Source organism: Guyanagaster necrorhizus (genome assembly GCF_019112545.1).
Source record: "Guyanagaster necrorhizus MCA 3950 unplaced genomic scaffold BT62scaffold_18, whole genome shotgun sequence".
Taxonomy (NCBI): Eukaryota; Fungi; Basidiomycota; class Agaricomycetes; order Agaricales; family Physalacriaceae; genus Guyanagaster; species Guyanagaster necrorhizus.
In genome coordinates, this window is record NW_025064897.1 from 277,973 (window position 1) to 289,711 (window position 11,739).

General features: G+C 46.9%; 9 protein-coding genes across 9 annotated transcripts; 6 read left to right on the forward strand and 3 right to left on the reverse strand.

Annotated features, from left to right (window-relative positions):
* Positions 1 to 85: 85 nt before the first annotated feature.
* Positions 86 to 453, forward strand: BT62DRAFT_1077693 (uncharacterized protein; the record flags this gene model as incomplete). The annotated part of the gene is made up of 2 exons (XM_043179324.1): positions 86 to 295; positions 354 to 453. Coding segments are annotated over exons 1-2 (264 nt in total), but the record flags the coding sequence as incomplete, so codon positions are not given.
* BT62DRAFT_934012 (uncharacterized protein) lies at positions 297 to 1,145 on the forward strand. The gene has a single exon (XM_043186661.1). The coding sequence runs from the start codon at positions 552 to 554 to the stop codon at positions 1,062 to 1,064; it is 513 nt and encodes a 170-aa protein (XP_043037846.1). The 5' UTR covers positions 297 to 551; the 3' UTR covers positions 1,065 to 1,145.
* BT62DRAFT_237805 (ubiquinone biosynthesis hydrox) lies at positions 836 to 3,129 on the reverse strand. The gene is made up of 6 exons (XM_043180170.1): positions 2,943 to 3,129; positions 2,629 to 2,885; positions 2,321 to 2,578; positions 1,538 to 2,270; positions 1,016 to 1,482; positions 836 to 954 (listed from the first exon to the last, which is right to left on the reverse strand). Exons 2-5 carry the CDS (start codon positions 2,632 to 2,634, stop codon positions 1,109 to 1,111), a joined length of 1,371 nt encoding a protein of 456 aa, XP_043037847.1. The 5' UTR covers positions 2,635 to 2,885; positions 2,943 to 3,129; the 3' UTR covers positions 836 to 954; positions 1,016 to 1,108.
* A 34-nt stretch (positions 3,130 to 3,163) lies between these two features.
* Positions 3,164 to 5,789, forward strand: BT62DRAFT_995374 (exocyst complex component Sec6). The gene is made up of 4 exons (XM_043190522.1): positions 3,164 to 3,493; positions 3,542 to 3,934; positions 3,985 to 5,482; positions 5,533 to 5,789. Exons 1-4 carry the CDS (start codon positions 3,203 to 3,205, stop codon positions 5,598 to 5,600), a joined length of 2,250 nt encoding a protein of 749 aa, XP_043037848.1. The 5' UTR covers positions 3,164 to 3,202; the 3' UTR covers positions 5,601 to 5,789.
* Positions 5,790 to 7,178: 1,389 nt separating this feature from the next.
* BT62DRAFT_921180 (uncharacterized protein) lies at positions 7,179 to 8,312 on the forward strand (the record flags this gene model as incomplete). The annotated part of the gene is made up of 6 exons (XM_043184276.1): positions 7,179 to 7,208; positions 7,258 to 7,427; positions 7,545 to 7,600; positions 7,664 to 7,985; positions 8,092 to 8,160; positions 8,258 to 8,312. The coding sequence occupies 6 exons, from the start codon at positions 7,179 to 7,181 to the stop codon at positions 8,310 to 8,312; spliced, it is 702 nt and encodes a 233-aa protein (XP_043037849.1).
* Positions 8,267 to 9,466, forward strand: BT62DRAFT_237908 (uncharacterized protein). The gene is made up of 7 exons (XM_043180171.1): positions 8,267 to 8,480; positions 8,530 to 8,606; positions 8,659 to 8,717; positions 8,773 to 8,811; positions 8,866 to 8,877; positions 8,936 to 9,001; positions 9,055 to 9,466. Exons 1-7 carry the CDS (start codon positions 8,416 to 8,418, stop codon positions 9,211 to 9,213), a joined length of 477 nt encoding a protein of 158 aa, XP_043037850.1. The 5' UTR covers positions 8,267 to 8,415; the 3' UTR covers positions 9,214 to 9,466.
* Positions 9,273 to 9,545, forward strand: BT62DRAFT_1008002 (uncharacterized protein; the record flags this gene model as incomplete). The annotated part of the gene is made up of 2 exons (XM_043177404.1): positions 9,273 to 9,375; positions 9,427 to 9,545. 2 exons carry the CDS (start codon positions 9,273 to 9,275, stop codon positions 9,543 to 9,545), a joined length of 222 nt encoding a protein of 73 aa, XP_043037851.1.
* A 93-nt stretch (positions 9,546 to 9,638) lies between these two features.
* BT62DRAFT_237952 (uncharacterized protein) lies at positions 9,639 to 10,218 on the reverse strand. Its single transcript, XM_043180173.1, has one exon. The coding sequence runs from the start codon at positions 10,138 to 10,140 to the stop codon at positions 9,835 to 9,837; it is 306 nt and encodes a 101-aa protein (XP_043037852.1). The 5' UTR covers positions 10,141 to 10,218; the 3' UTR covers positions 9,639 to 9,834.
* An 8-nt stretch (positions 10,219 to 10,226) lies between these two features.
* On the reverse strand, positions 10,227 to 11,255 carry BT62DRAFT_237932 (uncharacterized protein). Its single transcript, XM_043180172.1, has 6 exons — positions 11,221 to 11,255; positions 11,019 to 11,169; positions 10,664 to 10,971; positions 10,528 to 10,605; positions 10,403 to 10,476; positions 10,227 to 10,353 (listed from the first exon to the last, which is right to left on the reverse strand). Exons 2-6 carry the CDS (start codon positions 11,122 to 11,124, stop codon positions 10,314 to 10,316), a joined length of 606 nt encoding a protein of 201 aa, XP_043037853.1. The 5' UTR covers positions 11,125 to 11,169; positions 11,221 to 11,255; the 3' UTR covers positions 10,227 to 10,313.
* Positions 11,256 to 11,739: the final 484 nt, after the last annotated feature.

The window sequence follows — 11,739 nt, forward strand, 5'->3', positions numbered from 1 at the left end:
CCATTTTTAGCATCTCCGGTCTACTCGGAGTAGTATTTCGCAGAATCTATCTTCGCACAGAATATTCGGAGTTACTGTGGTGCAGGTAATGGATGACCAAGTTCGACCTTGCTCCGTATCCTCGGCACCATGAACAGCACACATAATGCCTCACATATTCCTTGTGAGATTTGGCTCGAAATATTCAAGCTTGCCTGTACGGATGGCGGGTCTACCGGGCGTTCACTCTCCCTAGTCTCTAGGGTCTTCTATGATCTTGCCAAAGAAACGCGATTCCACAGCGTTTTTGTATACGGTCTGAGTCAACTGAACGCCTTATATTCGATCTTTAACAAGGCTGTGCCTGCGTACAGACGTGTCCACCATTTCTACTTTGACATGGAAATCCATCCGGACGACTCTGAGAGTTCGAAAAGGGAGCTGGCTGCATACAGATCGAACCGCGCTGTATTTGTAAGTTTTTTTCTTCAAAAACCTATTAACAAGTCGAATAGTAACTCTCTTCGCAGGATTTTTATCAGGATCACCTGTACGAGCGCCTCCTGCACATGATGTCTCCGACGCTTGAAACACTCCATATTTATCACAGTGGGTTTTGCGCCTGTGATATGTTGCCGCCAGTGTCCCTCCCATTCCTTGAGGAGTTGTCATTTCGTGGACCGTTTCCCGTTTATATATCGGAGAACAAGGAACCACCGGTCTTTCCTCGCCTTCGATACCTCCACTATGAGGATTTCGGCGACTACCCCGCTGATTTATTTTCTCGCCTTGCTCATCAGGCACCTTCACTCACTGACCTCTACTTGAAACCAACACGGCCGTCCAGACGGCTGTACGCTGAACTGGAGAAGTCTTTGAGTAGAGCAAAGGATGAGTATCCACGTCCTTGCATGCGCATGGACTTCCCGTTGTCTGTTCGCAGAGTGCACATAGAAGTAGGTCCGGAGGTGTTTTCTGTTACCAAGGGGATGATGAATCTTCATGGGATGACATTAGAGAGGTTGTCTTCTATTACCTGTGGTGACACGAAAGTCGTGGTAACGATCAATGGAACTGACACATAGCATGGATCGCAGTTATTCTCTTATCTTTATGGTAGGTACACCTGTCATGAGCTTTGTCCCGGACGCGATGTTTTCATCCACTGCTGGATGCCATTCATGACCATACTACCGACAGCCCCTCTGGTGAGGTCGGCAGCTTTCTTCACACCGCTGGCAGTTTCGAGGGCGGAGCCGGCCAAATTAAACACCGTCGACCTCAGGCTAGCTTCATTTTGTCGCGGTTGAGAGCCTGCATTCAGCATGATCGCAGCCTTAACCGTATCAAACTCATTAAGAACCTCCAAGCCCATGGATCTGGCCTGTACTATCGGCCCGAAAGACGTTGTATACAACTTGTGGAGTTTGTCGAAGACGGACATCATTTTGTGGTTCTGGAAATAGCGTTCTTGGGTGTACGGTAGTAAGGACGCATGGGTCCCTGTAAACAAAAAGACAGATCAAAAATGGGCCCTGTTAGACGTAGATCTACTTGCCGATATCCGAGCCACTGAGAACAGCGTTATTAATGACTCTCGCGAGGCACTCCGCATCAGCAAGACCAAGATTTAGCCCCTGCCCAGCAAGGGGGTGTACAGTATGTGCTGCGTCGCCAACAAGAACTGTACGACTTCCTCGTCCTTCACCGATGTATGTTTCGGTATGATTGAAACGCAGAGGGAATGATGCAACCGTTCCAGGTTGAATCGAAGTTACAAGGGGTGGTAACATCTCGGAGTCAGCTGGCGGAACACCTTGATTCTCGACCGTATTCTCCATCGTATGAGATGAAGAGTAGGCCGAGGTTGTATCAATCCCATGAGCCCGTTCACGAAACTCGACTTCTTCGATGACTTCGTCAACGGATATAGGAGTTCCAGCGTTTTGGTGCTCGAGGATCCGATTATATAAATATTGTAGAGAATCATGAGGCAGGCGGTAGGCGGCATTGATCATGCGAGCTAGAACAGACAGACTGGAGGCCATAATTGCTGTTGCTATGTGTGGTCGGATGGACCACACCAAAGATGAGGCTGTAGGAGAAATGGGTAAAAAGGCAATAGGCCCAGTAGGCAAGAACCTCTGATAAGCGGTGGTATTAGGTCTCTGAAGGGGACCACGGGGAGAATGGAACATGGTTGCAACAATAGCTTGAGTATCATAAGACCAACCGTACGAAGGGATTTGTGCATATTTGCGCACGGGGGAGTTGAAGCCATCGGCGCCAATCTGAGCAACATTCGCGAATGATATCACGAAGGGCAAGTAGGAACACTCACCAGCAACCTGGCCCGAAGTATTTTACTGTTATCCAGATGTACCAATGGCCAACCACCAGCATCCTCATGTTCTCTGACAATAGATGTCATCTTGGTTTTGTCGATGAGGTGCAAGTCCGGCATGGTACTTAGATATCGCAGCAGTCCTCGTTGAAGGTTGATGTTCTCTGTTATTCGTGACATTCCCTGTGTATTCTCATCCAGGCCAATGTCAGATGCAGAGAAGTGTATTCTGGCATCCGAAATCCCATCCCAGACCTGAAAAGGCATGTGAACCTCAGGACAAGGCAATAAAACTGTGGGAGTACCTCCATCTCCTCGATGGGACCTGTGCGAGCTTCGTCCACATGCTTCCATGCACCAGTGTCTACGACGACTGCTCAGTAGCACAGCTCAAGGACATAAGACGTTACGTTGCCTTTTAGGAATGCCTGAGATGCATTGGTGAGGGAGATGCACCTGTTGCTGAAGGCTCCGTCGACTGGCGACCATTCGCGGACCTTTGACAAGTCCCCAGCTTCGACAAGGGATATTTTCAGGTTGTCTCTGACGTTCTGGCTAGATCCTAGCAGCAATGACGGGTTGGACATACGCAAATGATCCAGAACAAGTAGAACAATACCAAGAGCACTAGCTAGAGCAAGTCCCACTGGGCCACCGCCGACGATGACCACGTCGTATTCTTCGCATTGGCTACCGACACTCGACAGCAGCCTGCGAGACAGCAATAGTTTTCTGCAGCTACGCGCCACACCCGGCGAACATCGCAGCATGACGGAAGGGAATGGAGGTGAGATCATCACGTGTAAGACTGCTTGTTTTTGTTCTCACAATGCTATACTATATGAATCCATCTGTTTCCTTCCTTGATACCGCTCTGCTATGACCGCAGCACCAGCGTCGGCGGCACAAGCCATAGGCGAATACTTACAGTCCCCTGACGACCTCATCAAGGTCTCGGCGTACCGGAAGAAACTAGAGAAAGAAAAGGCTTCGATCGATGCGAGGTTGAAGAATGGGGTCAAGGAGCAGCTGCAGGCAACAAGGGAGGGGTTGAGGAAGTTGATGAGCACGCGCAGCAATGTCCAGGCTATTAAGGACGAAATGGTCACAATGGACAAGCAATGCAGCGATCCTCAAAACACTGTCTCTACCTTTGACCAGATCAGTCGAGTGCGTTTCTTTGTATGTTTTAGAGGAAGTTTCTGACCACGGCAAAAGGTGTCCATGGTTCATCGTCATTTCGAACAAACGGAAGAAATGGTCAACAATCTCCTTGAAATGAATTCCAAGCTTGTCATGATAGAGGATCTGCTTAATGGTGATCGTCAGGACATTCTTGGCCCTGCGCAAAATCTTCTCGTCATCCATTACCTTCTCAATCAACTCGAATCGTTTCGTAACCAGACCATGCATCAGGCCAAGAAGGCCAGTTCAGATTCACGGGCGACTTTGGCGCGTTGGTTTGAGAGATTGAACACCGTCATCGAGCAATTCGACGAATACATTCTACAGTTGGCGGCTCATGTCCTAGACATAGTTCGCGCTGGATATCCTGATGTGGTGGTACGATTAATCAAGGTTGCTGAAATAGAAGGCAGGGAAGACGAGAAGGTCATTATTGTCACCGCATTTCTAATTCCACACTCATACATCCACCACAGGCCATTGCCATCCGTTTAGTGAAGAAGGCCGCTAAAATGGATGCTGCATCGAAATTTAAATCCATGCAAGCAAACGCTCGTGTCATCAAACACTATCGGTCGAAGATTACCAGAGGCATTGCAGATTCGATAAAAGCCAAATTCGAGGAAGCGTACAAGCGCGATGAACAGGACCCCATCAATTTCCTCGACAATCTCCAATGGATGTATCAAGACCTCATTCGGATAGAGTCTTCGGTCGTTCCTTGTTTCCCTCCAGAGTACGACATCTACTCCCTTTATATCCGAGAGTACCATAAAGCCTTAAATGCGACCGTGAAGAAGATGGTTGCGTCTGAGCCAGGAGCTAGCGTGCTGCTTCATCTCTTTGAATGGTTGAAGGAGTACAAAAAATCCATGAAGGAGCTTAACGTCCCGCCCGAGCTTCTGGAGCCCGCTCTCCTGGACGGAAAGGAGCAATTGTTGATTGAGGATTATTTGCAGGTTATCGTTAAGAAACTTGACGAGTGGTCCGCTAACCTTATGAAGACGGAAGTTGAAGAGTTTACGATTCGTCGTGATCCACCCGAACTTGACGCGGACGGATTGTATGGTGTCCAAGGCGGGGGTGCAATACTGTTCCAGATGGTCAATCAGCAGATTGATCTGGCTATGGATAGTGGGCAGGGTGCCATATTAGCTCGCGTTGTCGCAGAGACGAACAGGGTCATGAGGTCGTTGCAGGATCGATGGGTCAAGGTGATAGAAGCGGAGTACAAAAAGCAGGTCGACAAGCCTGATGAAGTGGCCGGTGGACTGGTGGAATATATCATAGCCCTTGCGAACGACCAAATCAAGTGCGCAGATTACACCGAGGCCCTTCTTGCCCGCGTCGAACCAGTGGTCTCCGATAAATACCGAGGCACTATCAACGAACGGCTGAATGACGCCATTGACGGTTATCTCGACGTTGCGAAGAAGTGTACACAGACGCTTATCGACGTTATTTTCAATGATCTGAAACCCGCCACTAAAAACCTATTCCAGCCGCCCTGGTACGAGGGGATAATGCGTCAGATTGTCGAGACTATGCGCGATTACATGACCGACTACCAAACTTATCTGAATCCCTCCCTACTCGAGCTTCTCGTGGAAGATCTCCTCGATGCCTACCTCCTTCTTTACCTCAATGCCCTCGCAAATACCCCAAAGTTGAAGATACCAGCGGCGACGGATCAGATCAGGGACGATGTCCGGATCGTGTTCCAATTCTTCACCACGCTCAAGCAGGCAAAGGAATTGGAAACGTACTTTGAAGTCATCGAGATGATCCTGGCCCTTCTCGAGGCTTCGAAGGATATTGTTTTCCTGTCATTTTGGTCGTTTGCGAGGGTTCACGGTCCGAATATTGCATTTGTGGAAAGCCTTATGAAAGCTCGCGGTGACCTTGATCGTTCGGCGGTGAGCGATGTCATGGATAGTATTAAGCGCAAGGTCAAGGAGGAAGGATTGACTGATCGTGAGTATTCATTAACTTTTCGTCGCTGTTACCTGCTCATGTTCCTATAGCCCCCGAACCTACTATTATGAAGAGAGTGGCTATCCAAAACTCCTTCTCCCGATTCCTCAATCGGTAGAGGCTGCTTTTAGTTGCCCTTCTTTCATCTGTCTTTATCTCGTCGCTGTCATCACTAATAGTTATAGTACACGGACATCTCACATTTGTATTCCAACATGTAACTTAATTGATTGCATTTACGTCTGGGTAACCGCTTTAAGTGAGCTGTATATGCAGAGATGGCAATAAATCCAGTTTTCTAACCGTCGCATTCTTTGATGAGGAGGCAACATCGCGTGCCCACTGTCCAGGCCTGACTCCCTGGCTGCCTAAGCTTCTTACACCGCATTGTGGAGATGTGGGTATATTATTTCTATCGTGAGGAGATTCCAGACGCCCTCTCCTGTTCAGGAGTGAGCGCTTGAGTACTAAAGGTTTGATAATCATAATAGCAACTTCAAGCAGACTTCCTTGCAGCCATTCTTTCCAAAAACCCACGCATTTCCCGCTTTTATGCAAAACAGATTGAAAACAAAATTCTGCTTGAGATCTGCTCGCCGACGTAACAGAAAACGAAGTATTGGTACATCTGATAGTCGAGAATCATGGTGGATCCGGCAATGGCAAACATTCAAACACCAACCCCTTACCAAAAAAAGCATAGTATTTCTTCATACCATATTCTCCTCAAAGAGATTGTACGTCACCCCTATTCCAGGGGAATGGAAAACATAAAAGGCCTGCATACGATTACGGTGGAAGAGAGTGGCGAGACATTTAAACCCTAGGGCTGAGTGGCTCCGATCATGTATTGTGACGCCTTTCGAAAGCCATCCACAAGCGCTGATTGATATCCTTTGGATCCCAGTCTTCGTTATGTGTCTCACTTATATACATGGTTTGACAAAGTTGTCGGACACCATCAATGACGAACGTATGACACTACCTCGGTCGTGCACAGGTCCTAAAGAAGAAGAATTCACGAACACCGAATTCGAGCAATTCGCGCAACGAGATCGAGTCTCGTACGACCGCTGAAGGGTCCGGGTCCATCATGGAAATATAGACGTCCACTCGTGTCTTCCTAGCACAGCGTTGAGATTACAAAGGAAGCGGTCGTAACGGACGTGAATGGGAAGCGGCGGTAAAGACGTATCCCGGCCAATGCCGATCCAAAAGAACTGGAGAGACATATATGAAACACGCGGAAAGAGGACGTGGAAACCACAGATATTGGGGAGTGCAATAAGATAATGATACACCAGTTTCACAGCTCCTTCCTTTTCGCTTTTCCGGAGGTCGACAAAGCAGGTAGTGCGTGAGCCGGGGAATGAACTCTAGCAGATGATGGATTTTTTGCGATGTGAGACGACGCATAAATAGTCTATGAATGCGAAGTTGGTCATGTTCACTGTATCCTTAGCAGCGATAGGACGTTCGGTCAATCCTGAGAGAAGTAGAAATGAAGGTTTTCGAATGTAAGACAGCATTTCAGAGTACCAGAGTTGATGTACGATTATCTCTACAAGCTCTGGAGGAAGTGTAGTCATGGTGAGACTGTTAGACTCTGGTGAAGGACAAATTGGCACCGGGCCGGACCGCTCCAATAACACTGACACCACCTGCGGCGTCATCTCCCGTAGATAGCTAGTAAACAATGGCAGTATTAGGACAGCCGCTGTTCCTTGTAAGTCGCCATAGTTGTTGATTGTTGAATTTTAACCCGTCTGTGATAGACGCTTGATATTCTGTTTTTTCTCGGGTCCGAACGATGGATAATTATGTTATGTTCGATAAAGGCGAGGAACTTGCGGCTGAGCTCCAAGGGATGCGATATGCGCGTACGCCAAATGTTCGCCGACCTTGTACTCGTCCTTGTACAATCATCAACAATGCCAATGCCAAGGTAAGCACAAAAGTTTTCACCGACGATTTTAAGCTGACCAGTACCGTGTACGCCATTTCTAGTCTTTGACTCTTCAACCTCTTGTCGGAAATGCTGCGTCGATATGATGTCGCCAAGCTTGGACTCGAGTTCACAGGCCGACAAATTGATACATGTCAAGGGAGGTGCCAAGTGTACGTGCTGTGCCGTGTTCCTTCTGCTACTATGGGCAGCCTGTAATTTTCAGCCTCTTACAGGTATAAGGGTGCTTCATATCGTTCTGAAAAACGAATACAAGGGCAGTGCAGTTACTTGTCTTGCTCCCTACGTCTTGGCACTGGAATCCTGGGTTACGAAAACACTTCACGCCAACGCTAGGACCAAGATCAAGAAGGAAGGGATTGTCGAGATACTCAACTTGACAGACACCTTGCTTTTTTCCATCATGATTGACCTATTGGTTCTCCCTCCTCTGGCGGAGTATTTCACCAATCTTACACTGTTAGATGACTTGGTGACCTCCATGATAAATGAAGACGAGGACGAAACTTCTGCGTGCACGAATGTAGGATCATCGAGGTCCGTGGACTTTACTTGTCTTTCTATCACGCAAGGATTCCGAACAAAGAAGTTGGACGTATTTCGCCAAGTTCCACAAGATCATGTGATAAACCTCATCGAACAGTGCCGAAGTTGCAGAGAGAATGAAAATACACAAGGAGGAACATCTGCGCACTAGACCATGGGAGGAGGAGTGTGTATTTTAAAGTGAAGTGGTGTCTCTCGTACCGATAAGTTTACTTTATACATGTTGTACATTCTCACTTGAATTTTGTATTTGTATTGTCTAGCCGTTCTCTTAAGCGCTGCGTTTTCGCGCTCATGGTGAAGTACTTGCCTGAGTGAATCAGTATGTCCACGACGGAGTCTATCTGACATAGTCCTAGGTTACTTGTGGGATAAGTACTTGATTTCACAATGATCCCAAGTATTTCTGGTGTTGCAGGAGATGCAGCTTGGAAATGTTGGTTGGAACTGGGAAAGCTTTAGCGAAGCTCTTTCCAAGACAATCTCGTATTTTCTCTTCTTGGTCATACAGGCTTTCTCACAGATATTTCCATAGTGTTACTCCGCCAGAAACTTCGGCAGAAGAACTGAAGCGAACAAGAGATTTAGAAAATTGGAAGTTAACGACAAACGGTAGAGTATTTGGCATCTACGATACGGTACTAAACATGAACAATATTTGAAGGCCCTCTACAACTATCTTTTCCACGCACTCTACTTGACGTAGATATCCGTTTCCATGGAGTTTGTATAGGAAATTTCGGTAAAAACAATCAGCATGCTAACAAGTCAGTGCTAGGCTTTGGTTAATTCGGGTATCCGGAAAATTCCACAACGGGTTTGTGAGTCTCCCTGATCACCATGTCTTTTTACTGATATGTAGATATCTTAGCTTGACGGTGATGTTAGTACATACCATAATATATGTGCTGCACCTCGCTCATCGCCATAAACTCTCATAGCCCCACGGCACGTTCTTCACTTTGAACACATTGGATCCGTTATTGAATTATCGCTCTCACTCGACGGTATATTTCGCCTCTTTCACGAATGAGCATTTTCAAAACTTACTTTCCAACAGAGTTCTTTCCTTCGGAACTCGAGTCGTCCAAATCTTTCCATTCTTCTAAACGCATCCGCCACAAAACTGGAAATTCCTGACTCTAAAGAGGATTTGACGGCAACAGGAGTCAAGTTCTTCCATGGCATCAAATCTTATGTGGCGCGTGCAGATAGATGACAACCTCGTTCTTGACCTAAAATGATACTGTGAGGGTTCATGGACTAAATATTGCATTTATGGAAAACCCTACGAAAGCTCGCGATGACCTTGATTGTTCGGAGGTGAACGATGTCGTGGATAGCATTAAGCGCAAGGTCGAGGAGGAAGGGTTGATTGATCGTGAGCATCCATTAACTATGTGCTAGGTATCGTAGGTATATGGCACTATAGTTCCTTATTTTTTCTACTCGAGAATTGTAACGATCATGACCAATGCTGACATTGAATCCTGCCCGGGCTTTGCCCGGCCAACAGTGCCATCGTTCTTTGGTAATTCTGGAGATACGTGAGATCCCGGATGAGACACCTTTCGCTTGCGAAGGGTGGCATACTCTTGAATGATTATTGACATCACTCAGTGCACTTTGCAAATTCTGATGCATTCGCACTTCGACACCATGGTAATCTGATAAAGTCGCACTGACATGAGGTAGATAGGATAAATGATAAGCAGGCGGGACCTGGGAGGGCTATCAGATACTCGTTGAGAAAGGGTGGTAGTACAAGCCGACATTATAAGTAGACTAGTTAACTTGTTAACACTGTAAGGTAAAGGAAAACAGTAATGATAAACCCAAATCAAGCAGAATTAGCGGCGCTCCGCTTTTGTCGGTCAACATATCCTTTTATCATGTTCATCATATTACCCAAGCCCCGCTCTTCAGGTAGCCATTCGCCATTGTTGACACAAAGAACTTTCATACGCTGGTGGTATTGCAAGTCGGCGAGAAGCTTTGGTGTGATGAGAAAGTATTGTCCACTCTCCTCTTTGCAAGTGCTTTCAACCATATTGTTGTGCACTGCTCGTTCGGCCCGTTGGTCCATGCCCTGATTGATCTCATCCACAAGCGAGAACGGCGCACGAGCTTGTTCCGTTAGACTCATCAGGTACAAGATTGTTGTTAGTGAACGCTCCTAAATAGCATAGGATTAGCGAGTCCAGCTGTTCATTCAAACGATGGCGTACCCCTCCAGATTGTCGCTGACTGGTAAGAAGTTGTAGCTTTTCGTCATCACGGAACTTGACTAGAATATCGATGGTCCACTTGTCATAGTCCTCATGCTGACCGACACGTATTTCTCCGGCGCAGCCAATACCTAACGAAACCTGTCATTGAGTCGAGAAGGTCTGGATGAATAGACAAACATACGATCAAAAGCCGCTGAGAATTTCTCCCCGATCTTACCAACCAGTTCCTCGAGGGCAGGTTCCCAGTGGTCCTGTGGGAAAATGTGCTCCCAAGATTACCGAAAATGGAAGATAATGCCTACCCTGGCCTTCTTGATTTTCTGCTCTACCCGTTGTGCGTTTGATTGCTTCTGTTGAACAGTTCTCTCTAACGCTTCGATCTAAGCATGAAGAGTTATTGATCATGAGCATAAGGTCAACGAAACGGAGGCGACTAACATCTCTTTTCCTTTTCTCGTATTCCTCAATAACACCAGGGTTAGTGTTCAGCATGATCCCCAGTTGGGCTTTCTGCGCGTCGAATTCGGCTTCGAGCTCCTCTGTGCTCCGTAGATCAATGTTCTCATCCAACGGAGGGGTTTTTCCAGCTTCTTCGGTATCCTTGAGATCCTTCTCATATTGAAAACGAGCATTTTGTATGTCTTCATAGAGCTTGTTGATGTGGGGCTCACAACTGTCGATGGCAGCTCGACTTTCAAGCAACAATTGCTTTGATTCGGCTTTGATTTCTTTGAAAGCCTCGTCCGCTGCGTTGACATCAATTCATGCTACGATGCACGATGACGGAACAAACCTTTGTTGAACTCAGCAAGAGCGATATTGTATCTTTCATCCTTTCTGTTGCAAAGCTCCCTTAGAGTAGCATGATTTGCACCGACTTGGAGAAATTCTAAGCCCATACTTGTCGCCTTGCTCTGCTCTTCGATGATGGATTTGGCATATTCCTGGGACTGGATGAGTCTTGTACAACAGCGCCGGGTGCGGGGGCAACACACCTTGTATTCCTTGACAATTCTGACGCGCTCCTTCGATATCTTATAGATACCTTTCTTGATCTGAGCACGCTCTTGCTCTACAGACGGCGCGTTCAGCAAGTTCTGGAGCGCAGCCTCAGTCTGTTCTGTGTAGTATTACAGTTAGGAATATGCTAGAAGAAACTTAGGAACAAATTTTATTACTTCGCTTGGTCGTCAAAGTGGTGCATCTTTGTACTTCCTTCTGAATGGCTTCTCTGCGAGTGTTGATGTCGTCCTTGATGAGCTGTCAGAAAAGAAAAAACAGGCAAGACAACACTCACAGCTCGCCTTTGGAATTTGGAGTCTTCCGCTTCGACAGCGGACAGTTGCGAACGAAGCTTATCGTGTTCCTCCTTAAGCATGTCAAGCTTTTGTTTGTGCTCAGCAATTTCTCGGTCAATCCGATTTTTGATCTCAGGATCAACTGAAGCCAGGTCAGCAAGGAACCAATGTAAGCAACAACGACAATTTCACCGGATGTAGCAACAAAACTCTTTG

What these genes read in the sequence shown, in the direction of transcription:
- BT62DRAFT_934012 (XM_043186661.1), top strand. Translation starts at nt 552, where the DNA reads ATGTCTCCGACGCTTGAAACACTCCATATTTATCACAGTGGGTTTTGC.
- BT62DRAFT_237805 (XM_043180170.1), bottom strand. An exon ending in TACTTCGGGCCAGGTTGCTG is followed by an intron (nt 2,271 to 2,320) that starts GTGAGTGTTCCT and finishes AATGTTGCTCAG; the next exon opens with ATTGGCGCCGATGGCTTCAA. An exon ending in TCTCAGTGGCTCGGATATCG is followed by an intron (nt 1,483 to 1,537) that starts GCAAGTAGATCT and finishes TTTTGTTTACAG; the next exon opens with GGACCCATGCGTCCTTACTA.
- BT62DRAFT_995374 (XM_043190522.1), top strand. Translation starts at nt 3,203, where the DNA reads ATGACCGCAGCACCAGCGTCGGCGGCACAAGCCATAGGCGAATACTTA. An exon ending in CCTTTGACCAGATCAGTCGA is followed by an intron (nt 3,494 to 3,541) that starts GTGCGTTTCTTT and finishes CCACGGCAAAAG; the next exon opens with GTGTCCATGGTTCATCGTCA. An exon ending in AAGGCAGGGAAGACGAGAAG is followed by an intron (nt 3,935 to 3,984) that starts GTCATTATTGTC and finishes CATCCACCACAG; the next exon opens with GCCATTGCCATCCGTTTAGT.
- BT62DRAFT_237908 (XM_043180171.1), top strand. Translation starts at nt 8,416, where the DNA reads ATGCAGCTTGGAAATGTTGGTTGGAACTGGGAAAGCTTTAGCGAAGCT. An exon ending in GCTCTTTCCAAGACAATCTC is followed by an intron (nt 8,481 to 8,529) that starts GTATTTTCTCTT and finishes ATATTTCCATAG; the next exon opens with TGTTACTCCGCCAGAAACTT. An exon ending in TAGATATCCGTTTCCATGGA is followed by an intron (nt 8,718 to 8,772) that starts GTTTGTATAGGA and finishes AGTCAGTGCTAG; the next exon opens with GCTTTGGTTAATTCGGGTAT.
- BT62DRAFT_237952 (XM_043180173.1), bottom strand. Translation starts at nt 10,140, where the DNA reads ATGAGTCTAACGGAACAAGCTCGTGCGCCGTTCTCGCTTGTGGATGAG.
- BT62DRAFT_237932 (XM_043180172.1), bottom strand. Translation starts at nt 11,124, where the DNA reads ATGGGCTTAGAATTTCTCCAAGTCGGTGCAAATCATGCTACTCTAAGG. An exon ending in AGAAAATCAAGAAGGCCAGG is followed by an intron (nt 10,477 to 10,527) that starts GTAGGCATTATC and finishes ATTTTCCCACAG; the next exon opens with GACCACTGGGAACCTGCCCT. An exon ending in TCAGCGGCTTTTGATCGTAT is followed by an intron (nt 10,354 to 10,402) that starts GTTTGTCTATTC and finishes AGGTTTCGTTAG; the next exon opens with GTATTGGCTGCGCCGGAGAA.